At 40.4% G+C, this 16935-nt stretch overlaps 1 protein-coding gene across 2 annotated transcripts in view; it reads left to right on the forward strand.

Annotated features, from left to right (window-relative positions):
* LOC117400211 (brefeldin A-inhibited guanine nucleotide-exchange protein 1) overlaps positions 1 to 16935 on the forward strand; it is an 86890-nt gene that overhangs the window by 27966 nt on the left and 41989 nt on the right. The window contains exons 2-7 of one of the 2 annotated variants that reach the window (XM_033999784.3): positions 3665 to 3695; positions 7016 to 7172; positions 8018 to 8164; positions 8480 to 8659; positions 8782 to 8829; positions 12701 to 12977. In XM_033999784.3, the coding sequence (XP_033855675.3) occupies positions 3665 to 3695; positions 7016 to 7172; positions 8018 to 8164; positions 8480 to 8659; positions 8782 to 8829; positions 12701 to 12977 (840 nt within the window). The remainder of the gene's footprint in view (positions 1 to 3664; positions 3696 to 7015; positions 7173 to 8017; positions 8165 to 8479; positions 8660 to 8781; positions 8830 to 12700; positions 12978 to 16935) is intronic. The other variant, XM_033999785.3, reaches the window with a different exon arrangement.

Genomic DNA, 16935 nt, shown 5'->3' on the forward strand with positions numbered 1-16935 from the left:
TTCTCAATTAATTAAATTATATTCAGGCGGTTATTTATATATATATTTTTTTAAACAAGGACGTTAGTAGGTTCATGTTGCTGCGGGGCCATGAACGGGTTCAACAACAACTCTAAATTAAATGTTACTGCTATGAAGCACTGGTAATAATCTGAAGCAGTGGTATTGCAAATTAACAATCCTGTTTTTACTTTAGAAATGTGTTTGTTTGTTTTTTCATTAAAAACTTATTGTTTATTAATTAATTTTCAGCTTTCATGTTGAAACTTGTTGTGTACTACTCATTCAAGCAAACCAAGTAGGATTTTTTCAAGTTAAGCAAGCTTATTTGTGTATAAATAAGAACAATAATCTTACATTAAAGGCACACACCTGAGTCTTAAGGTAATTAAACTGTTTGCTTATACTCTCCCCGCCATTCTGCGCACTGTCAGCCCTGGTTAAAGATATAAATAATGTACCCGATCCGAAGCAAGTGTAAAACTTGCCTGAATATTAAGAAATGACTTGTTGCACTAGTAGCAGTTCCATTATTGTTTTACATTATTGTTTTGCCATCTAACTCAATGGACCATATTTAGAAGCAAGCACAAAGGCAAAGACACAATTTCTTAGAGCAATAAGACCATTTAATGGTATAAAACAAGAAACAACTGGAAATTGTTTTATTCAGCAAAAAAATATGTCTTTGCATTTGCTTTTTTTATATAGTAAAACAGTGCTTTTGACATGGCAAGTATTTTGAACTGCCTTACTTGGGAATAATTACCTTCTAAAGAACGGTACTTGCTTTTCTTTGTTTGTTTAACACTTTAATAAACTGGCAATTCTAGGTGTAGCACTGTGCAGAGACTTGCATGTATGTAATTCGTGCTCATTAAGTACATATTGAACATTTTATGCTGAAACACCTTCCCAATTTTGTAGGTTTGCAATTACTAAAACCGTAACTTCACAACAGCAAGGTTTGCTTGGTTTCTTAGAGCTTCTTAATTGTAAAAAAATAAATAAAACAAATAAACATTTGCTTCTCTAAGAAATAGTACATTAAATATAGTGGAAAGTGCATAATACATGAAATAGTAGCAGCATTTATTTATTTCACTTTGAAATTGAGGAGGCACATCCTCCCTTGCCTCCTAAGGAGCCTCCACAGATACTGTCGTGTTACTGTACAGTATTTTCGATGTTTTTCTATTAATTTGTATGATCATGTTGACATTTGTTACCACATTGTCAAAAATAACCTGCCTGGAATGTGGTAGTGTACCTGTAGTCTACTCTGGCTAATAAAACTGAAACAACGTTACTGTAAGTGTAATCAATTCTGGTAGGGTACATGTACCATACTGTAGCTCAGTGGTTTGTCAAGTTTATTTTCCTTATGAAAATAATGAAGGAGTGGTTGGGATTGATTGTGTGTGTGTGTGCAGCAGAGGCTACATTCACAAAAAAAATATCCCAGGGAATATTCAAGCTTTTAAATAGCGTATTTAAGTATTAATTATATGATTATTATTATTATTTTTTTTTTTTATTAATGCAGTTGCCTTGTTGCTCGCCATTTTAATTAGAAGCAGATATATGATATAGACTCTGAGATATATGATATGGGCTCAGGTCCTTATGAATAATAAATCATTCTCATCTCATGAGAAGGAGAGAGCTTTTTTTTGCCTCAAATTGACCGACTCTCAAATTGAAACCAGGTGTGTTATTTCTGAGTATTGCCCTCAAGCTATTTTTTTAGTAATGGGAATGTAGAGCTTTTTATGGAACACAGACATTGAAAAACGGTGTCTGCTGGATTCAGAATTACATTGTTATAATCATCTGGAGCATAATATAGAATTACTACTGAAGACATAACGTATCAAATATTAGGGTTTTTTGTCATTTGAATCGACTGTTAGCAGTAAAATAATTGAACTTTTAAATGTCACTGTTTTTTAAAAGGCTCCTTGTAATACTAAACACGTGGAACTAGACTTTTTTTTCTTTGTCTTTTTAAATTCTAAATTCTTTACAGCTTTCATGCATTAGAATGTAAATTTGGCATTCATGCTTGCACTGTTCACTCTGCAGAGCAGGTTGTAATTTAGACTACAGATCGGGCCTACAGTACCTCCCAGGCAAACCAAAAGCAACAGCAGTTCAGAACCATTCCAGCTGGTGTCTATTGAACATAATAATAAAAAGAAAGTGCTACACCAGGGGGACTCAACTACATTCTCTGGTGGGCTTGATAAGGCAATGTCCAAACCTTGGGGGGCCACAGGGTGCTCAAGATGTGAGTACTGATGGGGGGGGTTGTTTAAATGGTTATGAAAAGCTGACTAGCGAATCATACTTTACATACATTAACAGAACTTTGTAACACTACACTTGCACCAATCAACTAATACGTGTCATAAAAACTACTTACAATGATACAATGTCTGATCCCTGCCATTGTAGTTTCTTCGCAATAAACAAAGTGGCAAATAACACATTGTCATAAAGTAATAGCATTACTGGGTTTTTTTGTTTTTTTTTAAGCTGTGCACACAAGTGAAAACTGTCAAATTTAACTTAAATAAACTCTTCAAGAAATAAGTGGTAAAGGGGGCGTTGCAAAAAGAAAAGATAAAAGCTCACCATTTTGGTTTTCGTTTATTACTTTTCTCATAACAGAAAATAGGATCACAACAAAGCAAAACGTTGATCACTATACGTAACATTTACCTTGCTAGTTTGGCCAGTGTCTGGAAAGTGTGAAGCATTTTCGAGCGATGTGGATTACCTGCATCTGTATCCCCTGATTCTGACTCACTTGCCAAATCTGAAGCATCACTTTGTTGATGTTGTGTTAATACCACACATCACTTGCCATTTTAGACACAGACGTGGATTTTTGCCTCCGAATTAATGTGCAGCAATGTTTGTAAGAATATTCAGATAGTTTCTCCGCACTAAAGAAAATATTACTCCATACCGCTGTTTTCATATCGCACTAAGCTAAATGGGCGGAGATTTGTGAAGCATGCCAAAATGAAATCTCATCAGAATGAAAGCTGGCCAATCTGCTGTCGTGTTCCTGATTAGGTTATGTTGCCAAAAAAAAAAAGCTTGTTAGGGGACACAAATACCCTGTAGTTAGTGGCAACATTACAATCCTTGAGTATCAGCAATTTCAGCTTTTGTAATGGACAGCTGACACACAATGGGCCAAAAGGAAGGCTCTTGTGGGCTGCTAATTAAGAAACTCTGTGCTATATAATCTTGTCTGTTTGGAGCATACAGTTTTATATGTAGATGTAGAGCTTTTGATTTTTGATTGGTTGAATACTATAATGGCTCGCCTGTCTCTAGGAATGACAGAGCCAGATCTAGCAACAGCTGTAGATGGAAGCTTAGCAGTGTGAGACTTGCTCTGCTACCACCAATTCTCAGATCCCCAACACTTTCAATAATATTATGTGGGGAATTTTATCTAGTTGTACTATAGTTAACTTTGAAGCCAAGCCTACAACACATTGTCTCCTATACTGTGGACTGTATGTTAAAATGAAACCTCAGTGGTAATGTATAGAATAACTGTGGAGTACAGTATATGCTGGCTGGCTGTTAAATACATGCTATGTTTGCTGTTTGTAATAGTCTATCGTTTTTCTTTTTTTCGCAGAGGAAATTAAAGAAGAAACAGAAAAACTAAGGTAAGCGCTGCTGTTTTAATAATTGGAGCTTTTTCTTGTATGATAGTTTTGTGTTCCTGTTTTGTTAGTTAGGACTGTATGTGTTTTGATTTAAGAAGAACATAAGGAAGTTTACAAACAAGAGGAGGCCATTCAGCCCACCTTGCTTGTTTGGTTCTCAGTAGCTTATTGATCCCAGAATCTCATCAAGCAGCTTCTTGAAGGATCCCAGGGTGTTCGCTTCAACAACATTACAGGGGAGTTAGTTGCAGACCCTCACAATTCTCTGTGTAAAAAAGTGCCTCCTATTTTCTGTTCCCCTTTGCCCCTTTATCTAATCTCCATTTGTGACCCATGACTCCTTGTTTCTTTTTTCAGGTCGAGAAAGTCCCTTGGGTCAACACTGTCAATACCTTTTAGAATTGTGAATGCGTGAATCAGATCGCCGCATAGTCTTCTTTGTTCAAGTCTGAATAGATTCAATTCTTTAAGCCTGTCTGCATATGACATGCCTTATAAACCCGGAATAATTCTGGTCGCTCTTCTTTGCACTCTTTCCAGAGCAGCAATATCCGTTTTGTAGCGAGGTGACCAGAACTGAACACAATATTCCAGATGAGGTCTTACTAATGCATTGTAAAGTTTTAACATTACTTCCCTTGATTTAAATTCAACACTTTTCACAATATATCCAAGCATCTTGCTGGCCTTTTTTATAGCTTCCCCACATTGTCTAGATGAATACATTACACATAAACTCCTAGGTCTTTTTCATAGATATCTCCCATATGATATTTATAATGCACATTTTTATTGCCTGCGTTAAGTACCTTACACTTTTCTCTATTAACCCTTTACAGTCCATTTATTAAGTGCGTGTCAGGCGCTTCAGGTCCAATTTATTTTCACATGCGCAATTAATTTTAGACGCGCTGTTTTAAAAGTATTTTTTTTCCACAGTCAAACGGGTTTAAAAGGCCCTGCATATCAACAAAGCACTCACTAGGCATCTCCAGCCCTGCCCCACCCTTTCATTCGCTATAGCTTTCACATATGCTAAGAAATAAATAATAATAATAATAGTCATACATACCGATCAATCATCTCCTGATCACTCGTTTTATCACCAAACGCCTCAATAATGTGATCCAAGTCATTATTTTATTTCTATAACATCTGAAAAAAGCTCTGCAAATGTCAGTGATATTCTCCAAGCGCTGATGCAGTATCAGCCAGCTTGTTTCCTTATAGCCGCTGTTATCTGATGCCAGGGGCAAGTATGACTATTCATGAGATAAGCCCTTTTTTATTGTTTTTTTTTTTTCGGCTTGTCTCGGCTCCTGTTGCTCCCACTCGGCCATTGAGTGGTTTTCTCGGCTTTTTCCGGAGAAAAAAACGACCAGAAACCCGTTTTTTGTGTTTTTTTAATGATGTCGGACAGGATCCGACATTGGACTGGATAGGAATAATTACAATGTCAGAGCAGGTCCGACATAGGACCGCAAAGGGTTAAATGTCATTTGCCATGTGTCTGCCCAGTTCTGAATGTTGTCTAGATCGTTTTGAATGACCTTTGCTGCTGCAAGTGTTTGCCACTCCTCCTATTTTTGTGTCATCTGCAAATTTAACGTTTGTTTACTATACCAGAATCTAAGTCATTAATGTAGATTAGGAATAGCAGAGGACCTAATACTGATCCCTGTAGTACTCCACTGGTTACCTCGCTCCATTCTGAGGTTTCTTCTCTAATCAGTACTTCCTGTTTTCTACATGTTAACCACTCCCTAATCCATGTGCATGCATTTCCTTGAATCCCTACTGCGTTCATTTTGCTATTCTTTTCTCTTCATCTATGATTTTGCCATTTGTATCTCTTAGACATTTTACCTCCTCTTTGAATGTTCTCTTGCTGTTATAATATTGGAAAAACTTTTTGCTTTTGATCTTGCCCTGCTGAAGGACAGCTAAGAGATGATTTATTTAAAGAAATCCATGGATGTATTCTATTGTAATGTCTTGATATTAAATTGTTCACATGAAGGCTTATTTATTTAAATTAGTATGTTTTATGTAATGAATAAGGGCATATCATTGTTTGTTTACTATATTACTGTACAGTATATTAATATGTGAAAAAAATGGAATTGATACTGTCTTAACATCTAAAAAAGTACAATGGTATTGCCATGAATTACTTCTGTACTTACTGTAAGTGCTCTTAGCCAAGGACAACATTTGAACTTTTTTTTTTAACATTTTAAGGATAGTGACGCCATAATTAAAACTTACTCCTATGGTTTGGACTCATGAAAAACTACCCCTTCCAAACCCAGCTTAAAGTCATGTTCTGATATGATACTGATAAGTGCTGTATACCATATACTAATGAATCCAGGAGGTTCAGATCAAGCTCATTGTGATCCAATAGCAAGTCTTGGCTGCCACAGGTTCTATTGCAATCTGCATAAAAGGTCAATGGAAAGCAAAACATAGAACAAAGAAAAAAGAAGTTGCATATTCTTGACCCCTGCTTCCTTTTTGTATATGGATGTACTACAGTAATTAGTTCACTTCATCAAAGCAGTTTGGGTTGATCAAGTTTTGCCAGCCAACAATCTTAAATGGAGCTTACTGTCCCCAGTTCAAATTGTTTTGATATCCCTTCTGTTGCTGATGAATCCTTGCATCTCAGCTGTGCTGGGTAAATCCGTTTTTATTAGTTACTAATAAAAGTAACCGGGCATTTGAACAAACAATGCAAATATAGTAACAATCGTACTAGAATTTTCAAGATGATTTGCAGTGACCTGTTAATTACTAGTAAGTATGTTTAAGGTCAACTCAAGTGCCACACTGGAGACAGCAAGTGGTGTTGTGTCTGCCAGTCCATCACCCTTCTCTGCGTTAGACTCAAATGTTCTGATGAAGGTTGTTACATTTATGCAGCCAACCAAGTGATCAGACAAGAGAAAAACATTTAGTGTGGAGCAGTGTGGAGTAGTGGTTAGGGCTCTGTACTCTTGACCAGAGGGTCGTGGGTTCAATCCCCAATGGGGGACACTGCTGCTGTACCCTTGAGCAAGGTACTTTACCTAGATTGCTCCAGTAAAAACCCAACTGTATAAATGGGTAATTGTATGTAAAAATAATGTGATATCTTGTAACAATTGTAAGTCGCTCTGGATAAGGGCGTCTGCTAAGAAATAAATAATAATTTAAAAAGGATAAAATGTTGCACCAAAGCATGAAAATATAAAGCTAAGTGTCTGTGTTGAATGTTGACACAAGTTAAATCCACCCTTGCTAATCCAAACTTATTTTTTCTCTTCTTTTTTTTTTAGTCCTCCCCCTGGAGATTCCAAGGCTAGCTCAGGCACTCTGCCGCCACTCAAATCAAAGGCAAACTTTATTGAAGCAGACAAGTACTTCTTGCCTTTTGAGTTAGCATGTCAGTCCAAATGCCCCCGGATTGTCAGCACATCGCTAGACTGTTTACAGGTCAGTACGCCTAATCATTAACTACTGGTGAAAGAACTTGAATGTACATTTTTTGTTTTCCCTCCTAATTTTAGTTTTCACAAAAATCCCTGCTGTTTTGGATTATAAAATCAAAATAAAGCCATTCACTCCAAGGTTAAAATTGAACTGTTATCTGCATTACATTCATTGTATTTCATTACATTTGATAATTTTATTTGCTTTCACAAAAATAATGCAAAATAAAGCTTTGATCAATTGGGGCAAATGTGTATACTATTTTGCTACATGTTATTCTCCATGTTCACACATACTCGTGGGTAGTATTTTGTAGAGTGAAGGAAAAATAATAATGCTTCCTATTGCTGACAAAGTGGTTGAAATAAAAAATAAATAAATAAACAGTTGAAGTATTATAGGTTCTAAGTAAGCGCCCCTTTACTGGAAGTCTTCCCTAGGCTTTATTTACTTTTAAAGAGAGGAATCCTTATATTGAACATTGTGGGCCCTAATATGTTTTAAGATTTGACTTTTTTTAAAACAGTTAAAATACTTTAAGCTCAGCTATTCCTACTTTGTTTGTTCTGTTTATTGCAGTACTAGAGGTTTATAATAAACGTGTTCAGTATATCTTTTAACAAACATCTGGCTGCAGTAAATACCTTCCAAAGACAGTTTTATTTGTAAAAGCTTAATGGTAAAACAGACTGCACAAGAGATAAACAGCAAGTAATGAATATATTGTAAAAAAACCAATCCTTGTTTCAATATGAACAGTATGCTCTGTATCTTAATAACCTTTGATACATATCCTTTGTGTGTGTGCATGTTTCTTGAATAAACATTTAGCTCTTTCCATCTTTTAGAAACTAATTGCTTATGGACATCTCACTGGAAGCGCCCCAGATAGCACAGCACCTGGAAAGAAATTAATTGATAGAATAATCGAGACCATATGTGGCTGTTTTCAAGGTCCGCAAACCGATGAAGGTGTTCAGCTGCAGATTATAAAGGTTTGCTTCCTTTCGCTTGGTGTGACAACGGGATTGAGAGATTTTGACCTATCTGAGATTTTGATTTCACAAATATGTTTAGAGTAATATTCTAGCCAACTAATTACGCGGATATCCAGGAGACATCCTAAGAAGGGTGCACTTTTTGATCTGCACGTATATATGGCAGTACATACCCTTACAAAATAATATGTTTTGATTGTTTAGCACAGAAATGCAGATACCATTTTTTTTTAATACACTAGTAAGTTTTCCAGCAAAAATTAAACCTTTTAGTGTACATTGTTTTAAATTGTTTTTTGTTCCATCTCCTAGGCTTTGCTTACAGCAGTAACTTCTCAGCAGATAGAAATTCACGAGGGAACAGTTTTGCAGGCTGTACGAACATGCTACAATATCTACTTGGCCAGCAAGAATCTTATCAATCAAACAACAGCCAAGGCTACTCTTACCCAGATGCTGAATGTCATATTTGCACGAATGGAAAATCAGGCAGTAAGTAACTTTTTCTGAAATCGTGTTTTCAATATCAATGAAAAATTACTTTCTGATTTAAAAAAAAAAAAAAAAAAAATCATTTTATTTTTTAAATAACGCCTTTTTTTCTCAAAACGTAGCTTACAAATCACAAGATTACATTGACATCAAGAAACAAAGACAGACAGGTAAATGTAAAGGGCTGTCTCGAAATGCTTGAACAGATATCTTGTAGTTGCGTTTGCTTTGGCTTGACTCTTTCTGTGACCGTAGAAGCTGTGACAAGGAAGACTTGTTTAAAAACTGTTTTGCTGCTTGTTGATGTTTTTCTTATTTTTTCTTACTTAGATCCTAGATTGCTACAGTATGTTTTGAATGTTAATGCAGAAAGTATTTGAAATCTGTATTCAGTGAGGCAGCTTTAAACCTGGAAGAGCTCTGTTTTGTGCTTCATCCATAAATGTACAATGAAGTAATGATCGCGGCCACTAATGTAAAACATTGAAATTACAGTTCATGTGTACAATGCAGTATGTTCTCTTGGTTTTGCATTAACATGCTGAATTGCAAGTGTGATTGCTTAGTACATCTAGAAATTATATTGTGCTTACTGTTGTTTTTTTAACCATTTAAATGGAACTGTAAAAACTGTTGTTGAAATGAGAGAAACAAGGGTCCCACAATGGAGCCCCATTGCTCTTTAGCGCAAAACACGTGTATTTCCACAAGGTGTATCTCCATGTTGAGTAGATCTCCTAACTATCAGTTTTGTTCATTAATTTAAAGTTGTAGTTTGTGGTTAGACAAATGCATTTGTCTATATAACAATGTTGCTGTTCAGGAACAATGCTGTGAATCAAATGGTTAATCCATTGTAATTTGATGTGATTAATTATTTCTGCAGAACAGTTATGTGTCAACAGGGGTTTCGCTGTCGCTCGTCACTCTCGTAATTTGCGAATGTTTTTTGAAAGTGACGACAAAAAAAAATGTTGAATCGTCACTAGTGACGATCGTTTCTGTTTGTACTATAAAAAAAAATCCCTTTTGTTAAAGACACACACAACGTCTCTTTCTTCAAAAGAAGGGATCGCTAAACAAACCATAGTCACTGCTGCTGACCAGATCAGCGCCTCGGCCTCATCGATTCATTGACTCTGCAACGTTCTCATCCCGTGGTAGGCGACGTAAATGCAGTCAGCCAATCAGCGCCTCAGTTTCGTATTGCGCAAATATAACCTCGTATCCCTGTTACACCCGACCATTACTTCTGAAAGAATAAGTAATCAGCTTCGGCAGTGACTGTTGAAATATAAGTTATTACAGTTGTGCTTAAAATACTGTGTGCAGAAGATTTGTGAAACGAAAACGCATCATTAACTAAGAAAAAAAAAATTAGCCTACGTTAACGTTGTAAAATATGTAAAATGTGTCTTTTCTATGACCAAAAATGCTAAAATTCAGGGCCAAAATTATTCCGTATGTGTTAAGCACCAACTGTCTCTTGACCATTTCGCCAGTAGGCCTATAACGAGCATGATAAAATTATATATATACAGAGTATGTGGTTTTATACGGCACTGTATGTATGCCTACAATACATCTTGCATTGAGAAAACACCACTGGAATCGGAATAAAGGAAATTATTATGTTATACAGTTCACGTGCAGCATGGTTTTGGTAAGTAGCATTTTCAAAACCATATCATTATGTGCAGTATTAAAATAAGTTAAAAACATAGCAAATCCACAAAACCAACGAAATACTTATTGTATATTTGACATTTTATTTGTAGTGTTCTGTGTAACACGGGCCTATCGTTTAACCTGAAGCAGATATACGTGTTTATCAACAACACCAACGTGTGTTGTAAAAATAAAGCAACAATTGTTTTGAAAACTGTCCAAAATATTTACTTGGTGGCTAAGAATGAAAAATGTCAAGATAAAAATGCCGTTTTTTATATGGAAATTGTTAAAATAAAAGGGGAAGCTGGAAGAATTTACCAGTCAGGACAACAGTATTTAAATACGACTACTATTATACTGTATCTGTTGGTAATGTGGTTTCTTCTAGCAGTTTTCAAACTGGGGTACACGTACCCCTGGGGGTACTCGAGAAAAATTCTGAAATGGCAGACAACGCATTTTGTTTAGTACCACTTGCCAATCATTGCAAACTTTTGTCATGTAAGCTACGTTTAATCGCTAACACCAGACTGACGAGCTGTGACAGAGCGTTCAGTGCACACACGACTAATTTACATATTAAATATGTACATTTTAAATAAGCCCTGTTGTTTAAATGTAATATAAACAGTTGGGTGGTTACTGCAGTCTGTGTAGGATACAAAAAAGACATTTTAAAAAACTAAACGCCTAGTCTTTAACTCATTTTATTTCCTGTGTGCGTTCATGCCTGCGTCGATATTTATTTGTTTCAATGACCCGATTAAAGTTTATTGTAATTTAAGTACTATTGGTTCATTTCAAAATACAGAATGTATGGCCAGTCAGAAACCGCAGTATTGTCATGCGGTCTAGTTTGACATGCCGTTACGTCTGGTGTGAGAGTTAAGAGTTTTTAGCTTTCAATTCAGTGAAAAAATGTGGATTGTTTGCTCAATACTAGTACATTACTAGCAAAGGGCGATCAAGACGAAATACCATCAAAGATTAAAAACGCCAAAAATGTCTTGCGACTGAAGCTCTCTCCAATTTCCCTGCCATCATCAGTGATTTGTGTGGTAACAAGCAGGGACATCCATCACACTGATACTAGGTAAGCGTTTTATTATTATTTTTTAATTAGCATCAGTACTGTACGTTTTAGTCACCAATAATTTAAAAATGCCAGTAATATGTTTTCGTATTGAGGTCAGCTGTAGAGATGCGTGGATAGTGAACTTTTCTTTGCCTTCTTTTCTATAACTTTATCATCAATATAAATACATGATTGCGGTAAACGTGCGCGCGATTTAAAAAACAAAACTGTTAGCCAATACTGTAAAATGTCGCAGAAGAAAATCCACTCGTTTTTTCAGCAAGAGTGAAATAGAACAAACAGATCAACAAGTTGTAGAAGATGAAGACTTGGATTCGGAACAGCAGAAAAAAAAGAACAAACAAAGCTCACAAGCGTCAGATAAAAGAAAAAGAAAAACAAGCAGCAAAGTTTCAGCCTTATTGCAAAACTCTGTTTCCATGGGTTGTATATAATATTCTAACACTTTTTTTCTTTTTATTGTAAAAAGACATACATGGTATTCATAATGCATTCTGTGTCTGTGTAGCTTTTCAGGGCAAATCTGGTTCTTGAGTTTTAATGTTCTAAAACTTTACAGCTGTAAATTACCAATTTATTTAAACTGTAGAGCATTATTAAAATGGTTTAATTAAATAATTGTTTTGGTCAATACAGTGATTTAAGGTATAAAATAAAATCAGGACTCATAACACCCTTGAAAACTTGAGCTGTGTGCCAGTAGTGACTACTGAATATGTGGAGTGACTAATGTTTTTAGAAAGTATTAGTCACTAGTGACTACAAAAATCTAGAACCCAGGGAAACCCTGTGTGTCAATCATTGTGTTTCCCAGACATCTTTGTCAAGAGTCTAATCTGTGAATGTTCTTCTTTGTTTTTTTGTTTTTTTTTACTTTAAACTTTTTTGTTTTAACCCAGGAACATGTGCTTGCTTTGCTACTGTATGTATAATGGAATTCTGTGACTATGCTGGGATTGGAAAACTGGGTGTTGGTTGTCAGTTTCAATTTCAATTTCAGTGGCTTTAACCTATTGGGGGAAACATAATTAAGTATAGCATCAAGTTACAGAATTCCAGCAGGACTGAGTATTGTTGTTTGTGACTGGCCTGTGCCTGTGTTACAGCCCCCAATGCAGCGTTCTTTGTTCTGCTATCTTGTCTACAAAGCTTGATGTGTTGATGCTTGATGTATCATGGTTTTTAGTTGGTGGCTGGTGAATCAGGACTTTTCTTGGAATTGTCTCATGTATTCTCTTATATTGCATTTCTTGCCTGTTTATATGTATGTCCAGCTCCAAGAGGCCAAGCAAATGGAGAAGGAGAGACACAGGCAACAGCATTTGCAGCAGTCCCCGGTTAGCCAGCATGAGCCTGACTCCCCACAGCTCAGACAGCTCAAGGACCAGCCAGTGATGCAGCTACTTCAAGAACCCGTAGGAGAGCCGGATCACCCCGCTAATGAGGTGGAGAAGAGTGTCCACGAAGACACCAAGCCAGAAAACGGATCAGAGTTCTGCAGTGCAGAAAACGAGCAAACCGAGGCTGATCAGGCTACAGCAGCAGCAGAGGGTACCACATCCTCTCTCTCTCTCTCTCTCTCTCTCTCTCTCTCTCTCTCTCTCTCTCTCTCTCTCTCTCTCTCTCTCTCTCTCTCTCTCTCTCTCTCTCTCTCTCTCTCTCTCTCTCTCGCTCGCTCGCTCTCTCTCTCGCTCTCTCTCTCTCTCTCTCTCGCTATTCTCTTTTGCTTTGAAAGATTGTCATTTCACAGTTCAGGCTGGAGGCAGTCGCAGTATAACCCAGTATTAACCATATAATCCCTTGTTACATAGCAGTGCTGATCGTTAGGAGTTTCAGGTTATCACTACACAAATGGAAGTGAAGTGTTTATTACCGGGAAAAAAAACGATAGGTTGCGGATGCAACCCCGGTTCCCTGAAAGAGAAAATAACCATCAAGGTATGGGATATTGCCGTCAGGCAGTAGCGATTGGCTGAGCTTTTATAGCAAAGCTGCCGATAGGCCTCTGCGCGAGCTGCCACGTAAGCCCGCCCCCTTGGGAGCTTACTATACGCAGCGCGCAGAGACTCACTTCCTCTTTTGCTCTTCAGGCCGTGAAGGCTTCTGAAGCGACCACGCGGCTTGATGGTTATTTTCTCTTTCAGGGAACCGGGGTTGCATCCGCAACCTATCGTTCCCTTTCAAGTCGAAAATAACCATCAAGGTATGGGAACAGTGTACCCAAGCCGTCGCGAGGGAGGATTCTCGGCAGTAGGACAGACTTACGTCATAACGCAACTGCGTAGGCAGAACATCTAGGCATATGCGGAGCTGCGCCTCAGCGTCTATGCTCGTAATGACACCTGTCTTAAAGGTGGAACAGTCAACACCATGCTATCAACCACTCTATACGTCCGCATCCTGAGGCGTCGTAGAGTGTAAAACAGATGCTCCAAACAGTGGAGCAGAGGAATCCAGTACATTTAACCTGTAAAACCTCATGAAAGTATGCGGCGTAGCCCAACTGGCTGCCGCGCAAATATCAGACACCGGCACCCCTCGAAAGAGGGCCCAGGATGTCGCCATACCCCTGGTAGAATGCGCCTTCAACTGCCCTGGTGGTGGAAGGCCTGCAGATTCATACGCTAATTTAATAGCATCCACTATCCAGTGGGAAAGGCGCTGTTTAGACAGCGGCTGACCCAAAGATCTAGAACCATGGCATATGAACAACTGTTCTGTCTGCCTCACAGTCTTTGTACGGTCCATATAACACCTCAATGCCCTCACGGGGCAGAGCATGTGTAACCGCTCTTCCTCTGGGGAAGAAAAAGGAGGAGGATGGAACGCCATCAACTCGACTGACTGGTTCATGTGGAACGGGGATATAACCTTTGGTAAAAAGGCCGGATTAGGGCGCATGGAGACCTTAGAACCGTCTCCTGCAAAACGAGTACAAGAAGGATGCACTGAAAGTGCATGTAACTCGCTCACGCGTTTTGCTGATACCACAGCCAGCAAAAAAGCTGTCTTAATAGATATGAGCTTCATATCCACGCTGTGGAGAGGCTCAAACGGTGCCTTGGTAAGGGCTTCTAGCACCACATCAAGGCTCCACGACGGTAAACTGGTCGTTCTTGGAGGCCGCAAGCGTCTTGCACCTTTCAGAAACTGAGATGCCAAAAAATGGCAACCAGGTGATAACCCGTCAATGCGTACATGACAAACCGAAATGGCGGCTAAATACACTTTAAGTGTAGAAGGAGATTTCCCTTCATCCAGCAGTTTCTGTAGAAACTGCAATATTACTGCCATAGGACAGGAGACTGGGTCGTGGCTCTCAGCCAGACACCAACTCTGAAACAGCTGCCACTTATATGCATACTGCGACCTAGTAGAGGGCGCTCTCGCACTCTGGATGGTCGATATAACTGCAGTCGAAAGCCCTAAGGCTGACAGGCGCTCCCGCTCAGGGGCCAAGCCCACAACTGCATGAGTTTGGGGTTCGGATGCCAAAGCTGTCCTTGAGCTTGGGACAACAAGTCCGCTCGCAAAGGGAGTTCCCTCGGGCGACCGTGCAGTAACTGCACTAGACTCGGGAACCATATTCTCCGAGGCCACCGAGGAGCGATCAGAATCACTGTCGCTCGCTCTACCCTGACCTTCTCCAAGAAGGCGGGGAGCATCGGAATCGGTGGAAAGGCATACAGGAGCCCTGGCGGCCATTCGTGAGCCAGTGCATCCACCCCCAGGGGGCTGTCGAGGTCCTTCACCGAGAACCATAGAGGACAGTGCGTGGTCTCTCGCGAAGCGAAGAGATCGACCTGCGCTGTGCCGAACCATTCCCAGATGCGCTCCACCACTTGAGGGTGGAGACGCCATTCGCCCGCAAGAGGACCTCCTCTGGATAGGAGATCCGCTGCGTAATTGACTCTGCCCGGCAGATGAACTGCACGCAGAGAGGCTAAACGCGGTTGAGCCCAGAGCAACAGCCGCGTTACCATCTGGTGAAGACTGGGGGACCGCAATCCGCCCTGGCGATTGATATACGCCACTACTGTGGTGTTGTCTGACCGCACTAACACGTGCTTGTCTAGAAGCACTGGCAAGAAGTGCCGGAGGGCGAGGTCCACCGCTCTGAGCTCCAGAGCGTTGATGTGGGCTGACCTCCAGGGTCCTGACCACACTCCACGGGTCCCTGTCCCGTTCCAGACTGCTCCCCAACCGTGGTTGGAAGCGTCGGTCGTGATGACCTGCCTTCTGAAAATGGGACCCAAGCGTACGCCTTGGCGGAGGTTTGACGGAACTCTCCACCAGCGTAGCGCTTCCCAGCAGGCTCGGGATACCCTTAGCCTGCGGTGTTTGTCTCTCCGCGGATGCAACGCGAAGGCATTGAACCAGGCCTGCAGAGGTCTCTGGTGTAGTAAGCCCAAAGGAAGGGCTTGTGAGGCGGCAGCCATCAACCCCAGCATGCGCTGACACAGCTCCATGCTGACTGTTTGTCTCAACCTGAATAGGGAAAGACACCGCTCTATTGAGGCAACTCTTTGTGTCGACAGGGTCGCTTCCATGGACACTGAGTCCAGATGCAGACCCAAGAACTCGGTCTGTTGGCTCGGCACTAGGCGGCTCTTTTCTGAATTGATCTTCAGACCTAGCCGCCGAAGATGGTCTGTAACCATCACTGTGTGCTGTGCCACCTGCTCCTTTGACTGCGCGCAGACGAGCCAGTCGTCCAGATAATTCAGCAGTCGGACACCTTGAGCCCGCAAGGGAGCTAGAATGGCATCCATACATTTCGAAAAGGTTCGAGGAGCTAGTGACAGGCCGAACGGAAGGACACAAAACTCGTATACCCTGCTCTGGAATGCGAAACGCAGATACTTCCTGTGACCCGGGCAGATGGGAACGTGAAAGTACGCATCTGTCAGGTCCACGGTGGTGAACCAGTCGCCGTGTCGGACTGACTGGATGATGTGCCTGTGCGTAAGCATCCTGAACGATAACACCCGCAGGTATTTGTTCAGTACTCGCAGATCTAAAATAGGACGGAGCCCGCCGTCCTTCTTGGGCACCAGGAAGTATTTGGAATAGAACCCCTGGTCGATCAGAGCAGGGTCTACTTGTTGAATGGCACGCTTGCTGAGCAATGCTTGTATTTCCACATTCAGAGCTGAGGACTGAACCGAGTCCTTCACTGCAGTTACGACCACCCCCCGAAAGGGGGGAGGTTTTAACTGGAACTGAAGGGTGTACCCGGTGGATATAGTTTTGTGCACCCAGATGTCGTTGGTGCATTGTTGCCAGAACTGGAGCTGGGAGACAGTGTAGGGGAGGGTTAACAGCTGCCTGGTGTTCTCAGGGCTGTTTGGGCTGGGCTCGTTCGCGAGGGGCCTGGCCAGAGCCCCGAGGGCGTGGCTTGGCACCACCTCTAGGGTGCCACCCTCCGCGCTGCGGTCTTGAAAAAGGAGGTTGACCGCGCGCTGCTGTGCTTGAGGGAGAGGTCTTAGTCCCCCCTGGCCGTGGCTGG

This window comes from Acipenser ruthenus, chromosome 4 (assembly GCF_902713425.1).
Source record: "Acipenser ruthenus chromosome 4, fAciRut3.2 maternal haplotype, whole genome shotgun sequence".
In the NCBI taxonomy this organism is placed as follows: Eukaryota; Metazoa; Chordata; class Actinopteri; order Acipenseriformes; family Acipenseridae; genus Acipenser; species Acipenser ruthenus.